Source organism: Zea mays, chromosome 3, assembly GCF_902167145.1.
Source record: "Zea mays cultivar B73 chromosome 3, Zm-B73-REFERENCE-NAM-5.0, whole genome shotgun sequence".
In the NCBI taxonomy this organism is placed as follows: Eukaryota; Viridiplantae; Streptophyta; class Magnoliopsida; order Poales; family Poaceae; genus Zea; species Zea mays.
Window position 1 is genome coordinate 225,118,856 of NC_050098.1, and position 6,440 is coordinate 225,125,295.

At 51.9% G+C, this 6,440-nt stretch overlaps 1 protein-coding gene across 2 annotated transcripts; it reads left to right on the plus strand.

Moving 5' to 3' along the window:
* The first annotated feature begins 379 nt into the window (after positions 1–379).
* LOC100279632 (Protein indeterminate-domain 9) lies at positions 380–4,760 on the plus strand. 2 transcript variants are annotated; one of them, XM_008674489.3, is made up of 3 exons: positions 380–1,499; positions 1,674–2,076; positions 3,422–4,760. In XM_008674489.3, exons 1-3 carry the CDS (start codon positions 1,325–1,327, stop codon positions 4,284–4,286), a joined length of 1,443 nt encoding a protein of 480 aa, XP_008672711.1. In that variant the 5' UTR covers positions 380–1,324; the 3' UTR covers positions 4,287–4,760. The 2 variants fall into 2 exon arrangements, with proteins under 2 accessions (XP_008672711.1, NP_001146100.1); NM_001152628.1 differs by having other exon boundaries at positions 1,094–2,076; positions 3,422–4,759.
* Positions 4,761–6,440: the final 1,680 nt, after the last annotated feature.

The window sequence follows — 6,440 nt, forward strand, 5'->3', positions numbered from 1 at the left end:
ATTATAGATTACTATTACTTTCTCTAGTGCATTTCTAGCTATCTAATTAATTTCATAAAAAAAGTTAAGTGTATTGATTCAGAAAATTTAGAATGGAGTACTGCTACTCCCGCGAGCGCAGGCGTACTCACATTGTACAGTTCCAGCGAGTGGAGTACTTGGGGGCATCTGTTGTTGGTAGTCATTTTGTACTGGGCTGTAGTATTCTCAAAAGAAAGAATTGTACGTACTAGCCTTTCTCAGAACTCATAGCGCATAGAGTAATTGATTCCTCAAACAATTGATGTCAGACTAAAAGAAAAAGAAAAATGCTTCCTTTTTTTTTGATTTCTAACATATTTCCTCGACAGGGGTAAAGAATGCTCAGCCTTTGGCGTCTTTGGGATCCTGGCTCGCTCTCTTTTCCCTTCTCCGGTTCTCCCCTGAAAGCGAGCAGCGGATAGATAAAGCTCGGGTCGGCTTTGGTGCCACGTACTGGCCTTCTTCCCCTTCGCTCTGACACTGTTCCTCTTCCCTCCTCCTCCTCCTCCTCCCCCCACCCACCTCCTCCTGCTCTTTCCCCGTGTGTCCGTCCTCTCCTCCCCGGCGGGCGGCCATGACTGCTGTGGCCTCCCTCTAGCCTCGCTGGGCGGCTGCTGTGCCAGCTCTAGAAAGATACGACAGCTGTTGGCCTTCAGCTGCTGGCGCTGCTCGACTGCACTGCACACCATAGAGAGGAAGGGAGAGAGAGAGAGAGGGAGGGAGAGGCAGAGGCAGAGGCAGAGGGGGGAGTGTGTGTGTGCGTGTCTGTGCCTGCCATGTGTGATAGAAAGAATCTGGAATTGCTTTCCAAGTCATTGACCGCCCAGTTCCAGTTTCCTTCCCCCCCTCGTTTTGTCCCCCTCCTGAGCCTCCTTGATTCCTGTGTTGCTTGCTGTTCCTCCCTCCCTCCCTGCCTGCTTGTGTGTGTTGTTGCTGTTATTCCCTGCTTGGCTGTTCATGCATCAAGCAAGCTCCCCAGCATCTTTCTCTCCCATACATACCCCCTTGTCTGATGCCTGCTTCTGCTTCTGCTTGCCCATCCCCTCCTTCATTCTTGACGAGTTAAATGCATGCCTTTCAGCAGATTGCTGCACACATCCCTCTCGATTTATTGCCTGCCACCACACCCCTTTTTCTTCCGCTATCTTCCTTCTCCTAGCTAGCTAGCTAGGTAGACACACAGTCACACACACATATCAGTAGTGGTGTGTATATGATAGTATACAGCAAGTGCAAGATCATCAGGCGAAGCTAGCTACTAGCCGCCCTCCTCAGCTCGGAGGCGGCTTGGACTTCACCTAGTATGTTCCACCATCAGCAGGAGCTCCTACAGGCAGAAGCTGCGGCGGCAGATCGGGAGAGCAGCATGTCCAACAACCTCACCTCCTCCGCGCCCGGCGGCCCCAACGCGGCGCCAGCTGCTGCTGCGGCCACCGGCAATAATAACAAGCGAAAGCGGAGCCTCCCAGGCAACCCCGGTAGGTGGTGGGTGGACGACGACCGACCGATCGATCGATCCTGCTTCTTCCCTCCTCCCTCGTCGTAATTCGATCCAGTGATTAATTTATGAGTTGAGTTGAGTTGGTTCTCGGTCGCTCGTTTATGCTCTCTTGACTTGATGGACGGCTTGAACATGTCGTCGTCGTCGTCAGACCCCGAGGCGGAGGTCGTGGCTCTGTCTCCGGCGACGCTGATGGCGACGAACCGCTTCTTGTGCGAGATCTGCGGGAAAGGGTTCCAGCGGGACCAGAACCTGCAGCTGCACCGGCGCGGGCACAACCTGCCGTGGAAGCTGAAGCAGCGGGGCGCGGGCAAGGAGGCGCAGCGGAAGAAGGTGTACGTGTGCCCGGAGGCGTCGTGCGTGCACCACGACCCGGCCCGCGCGCTGGGCGACCTCACGGGCATCAAGAAGCACTTCTTCCGCAAGCACGGCGAGAAGAAGTGGAAGTGCGACAAGTGCTCCAAGAGGTACGCCGTCCACTCCGACTGGAAGGCGCACTCCAAGATCTGCGGCACCAGGGAGTACAAGTGCGACTGCGGCACCGTATTCTCCAGGTAAAATTGAAGTAACTAACTAGAGAGACCACCTTTGCTATGCTAGCTAGATAGCGGCTAGCCGATCCATCTTCCTTCCATTTGCCCGCTCCAGTGTGTCAGTGTGCACGCACACTGGCCAACCTGATCCTCTCTTGAACTCTTCTTTCACCATTTGGAGGTCATGCATGCATGATGATCGTCAGCCCCTGATGAGATGAGTGATGAATGCATGTGGTGATTGAGATTTCAACTAGTAGATAGGGCACTGATTAATTAAATGATGCGTCAGGCTAGATCGATAGGATACGATGCTAGCAGTAGTAGAGGTAGACACCAGACCAGAGTGCAGTGCTGTGGTGTACTGCACTGGCAATGGCACTGGGGTCGGCTCGGTTTCTGCCTGCTTTGCTGCTTGCAACCAGCGAAGCGATGCAGAAGAGAGAAGGATTTGAAGGTTGCGGATTGGGTGTTGGAGAAGAAAGGCAAGTTGTCCAGGGCGTCGTGCATGTGTGTCCATGGACAGAAAAGATGGACCACTTTGTAACTAAGACCTCCGATCCCCCTTTGCTCTTTTCTTTTTGTCCATGGACGACGAGGGGAGGCTTCGGAAGCAGCTGTTACTGCTGCTAGCTGCATGGTGAACGGAACCCGATAATAGGCAATAGGGCTCAGAGCTTAGCTTGGGCGCATGCGCGTGTCTGATTCATATATTCTTTCGTTCATTTTGTTCGAGCTCTGAGAGAAGCCCGAGCACCGAAAAGCTAGCTAGCTAGCTACGGGGCATAGGGCTGAGGAAGAGAGACCTGCGACCTCCATCCATGGCGATTGGCGAGGAAGGAACGAGGTGTAGTGGAGGCTGGCTGGGAGTGGGACAGGCATGTGATTCTCTTTGCAGAGCCGAGGCGGCCGGCTTTCTATCTCCGTCGCTCGCCCCAATGCTACTCCCTATCCTATGATCCCCTATCCATGCTGCCTGCTAGAGCTAGCTGCATGACTACACGCACTGTCCTCCTCTCTCCTGTGATGTCCCTTCTCTCCCCAGTCTTTCTCTCTCTGTCTCTGTCTCTCCAACACCAGTCACACACGGCAGCATTGCGTTGCTAGCAGCAGCCTAGGCTTGTAGCCATGACAGGCAAACAAGATCAAACGAGATGGAAGGACGAAGGAACTTTTGCTTTTAGCTTTCTCTTTCTCTTTTCCTTTTTTTTTTTGCTTCCGATCGAGCTCGCCTCTGATCCCGGCAGCACGGACGGGCTACAGCTCCTATGCTGCAGTCTGCAGCAGGAGAGGGTCGTAAAGATTTGATTCTCTTCGTCCTTCCTTTTCTTTTTGCGTCGCATGCAATGCAACGCAACGTGTGCAGGCGGGACAGCTTCATCACGCACCGCGCCTTCTGCGACGCGCTCACCGAGGAGAGCGCCAAGGCCATCGGCGGCGTCAACGCCATGGCAGCGCCGGTGCACCACCACCACCACCCGATGCTCTTCTCGCCGCCGCCCGCGCACGTCATGCAGCAGCAGGACGTCCTCCTCCTCCAGGAGCATCAACACCACCAGCACCAGCAGCAGCAGCAGGAGGACGATGTCATGCAGCAGCCGCCGCCGCAGCAGTGCAACTACGCCATGAAGACGGAGATGCCGCCGTGGCCGGCGATGGCCTACGACCACCCGCTGCTGCAGCCGCTCTGCAACGCCGCCGCCGCAGCGGCGGCGCAGGGCTCGGCGGCCACGTCCGCGCCGCAGCTGCCCGCGGCCTCCGCGCACCTGTCGGCCACGGCGCTGCTGCAGAAGGCGGCGCAGATGGGCGCCACCATCGGCGGCGCGGGCTACACCCAGATGGCGGGTCCCGCGACGAGCGCCACCGCCGCCTTCGGCCTCGGCCTCCCGGGCCTGCAGAATGCCCAGCACCACCACCCGCAGCAGCAAGATGGCGGCGGCGGGGTCATGGCGGCCGGGCTCGCGAGGACAGCCAGCTCCCACGGCCGCGGCGGCGACGAAGGCGGCGGAGGCGGATCAGGCGACGGCATGACCAGGGACTTTCTCGGCCTGCGCGCCTTCTCCCACCGCGACATCCTCGGCCTCGCTGGCCTGGACTCCTCGTGCATGGGCGCCATCACCGCCAGCGCCAGCATGGGCTGCTACGAGCCACAGCAACAACATACACAGCCTCAGGCGCCGCAGCAGCAGCAAAGCAGCAACGAACCATGGCACGGCATGGGGCAGCCATAGCTAGCTTAGGTCGTCGCTACCCATTCTGGCACCAAAGCTACTTTCTGTGCGTCTTCCTCTCATCAGCCGTACTACATCGCCGTCGCTGCTTCAATTCTGATTATCGCTGCCGCCGCGCGCGGTGCAGAGGCAAAACTAGCTACGGCCGGCCGCCCAGAGTGCAACGCGTGGCTTTTGAGTCGGGTAATCTCATCGTCTCCCGCCCCTCACTTCGGTCATCTTTTGCTCCTGTTCATGCTGTCATCCCGTCTGAACTTTTAACCACGCAATGCAAGCAAGCCTGCAAGCTAGGATGAGGATGATAGATTGGATTGGATAATACACAAGTACGCAGGGAGTTGTGTAATTTTTTTTCAGGTTGGGGAAGAAGATCGACCAACATGTAAACTAATAAGCTCGGTTCAATTAAGCAGATGGGAAGAACACCATAGCTACGTGACAGTAATAATAATACATGCATGCGTTCATCGTCTCTTTTGTCTGGTCACTACATCCATCCATGTGTGCAATTTTGGTGATATAAAAGTTTCTCTTTTTTTCCCAAAAACCAGTATTATTTGGTGGCATTGACTTGAGAGAGTAGATTGTGAATGAACTGGAGATGGAGTCCTTGGTGTAGTATAGTAGACTGCAGGATCCGTAGATGAGCTGAGGTGCATTCTTGGGTCTACGAGACATGCATGTGTGGCCTACCGGCTGTGATATATACTATTTGTTTTCGTTTTATAGTTTTGATACTACTGCTCCTACATGCATTGCATGTGTGTGGCTGTCTGTGTACTGTGCCGTGCAATCAGGCCATGCATGTACTGCGCAGTGCTGGGTACTGTTCGCCCGTGACAAGGTTTTGTTGCTATATATTGGACCTATCGGGTTATGGGCGCGCATTATTCCATGCATGGTGTGTGAGAGCCAATATTTGAAAAGTTACGATAGATATTATATATATACTGCCGTCTTCTTGGATGCAACTTTAGCATATGTGACGAAATAATACTTGCCTTTTGACGAAATAATACTTGCCGTTTCGTTTAAATATTGGTAATGTAACGGGTAACCGATAATATTAAATTATATTGTTTAAGTCTAACCATAATTAATATCACACTATAAATGAATACCGGCTTATTCAAACTTATTACCACTGTTATTCGAGTGTGAATCATTATAATTAACATTTACGTTACATTTCGTGAACCAAACGACACCTCAATATGAATTTTATTCCCTTTTTGTAACTTGTGCCTACTGTGTGGTTTTAAGAGTTGTTTTTGAATTTCCTTCTTCGTTTGCATTCTGGTGTTTGTGTTTCTAGGTCTTTTTACTGATATGTTATTTGACAGACACGAAATCCCGTTAGGGCATACTCGACAAAAAAAATGTTAATAAAGAATACCAGTTGTACACACTACTGGAGACGGCTTCTTCTTGAGTGTTACATGCACTCGACAAAGGATCAAATGCACTCGGCAAACTCTTTACCGAGTATCACACTTGGAGTGCTCGTTGAACCAATCATCGACAACAGTTTCTTTTTCGAGTGCTAGCTAGGACTCGGCAACGTAAAGTTGCCGTCACGGTGGCAAGGGATGGAGGTTTTGCCAAGTGTCTATGCAGGCACTCGACAAACCAGCTTTATTTGTCGAGTGCTGACTCAGATACACTCGGCAAATAAAGCTTATGTGGGCCCCCATACACAATCTCTTTACTCCTTGATGATCTTGCTTGTTACTAAACACCCACTTTGTTCCAATGATTCTTGCATTTTGTGGAGGCTCTTAAAGGGTCCAAACTTGATTCTGGGTGAAGTTGTTTAGTTCTTCATGCATAGTGTTTGCCCAATCCAGATCCTATAGTGCCTCATCTATACAAGTAGGCTCAACACAAGAAATAAAGGCAATGTTCAACAAATGAAGCAATTTTTTGTGAACAAGTAATAACCCATTTTAAAAGACTCCCAATGATGAGATCTTATGGATGTGATTGTAATATAGATGAATTTCTTTTGTCAATCACTTGGGGAGGAGGTTGTGGAGCATCAACATATTTGGCTTGTACCATTGCTTGTTCTTAAGAGACAAATGTGTCTTCATTTGCATGCCTCTCATTTTTCTCATCATCTTGTGGTACATTTGATGAAGAGAGCCTGTCGAT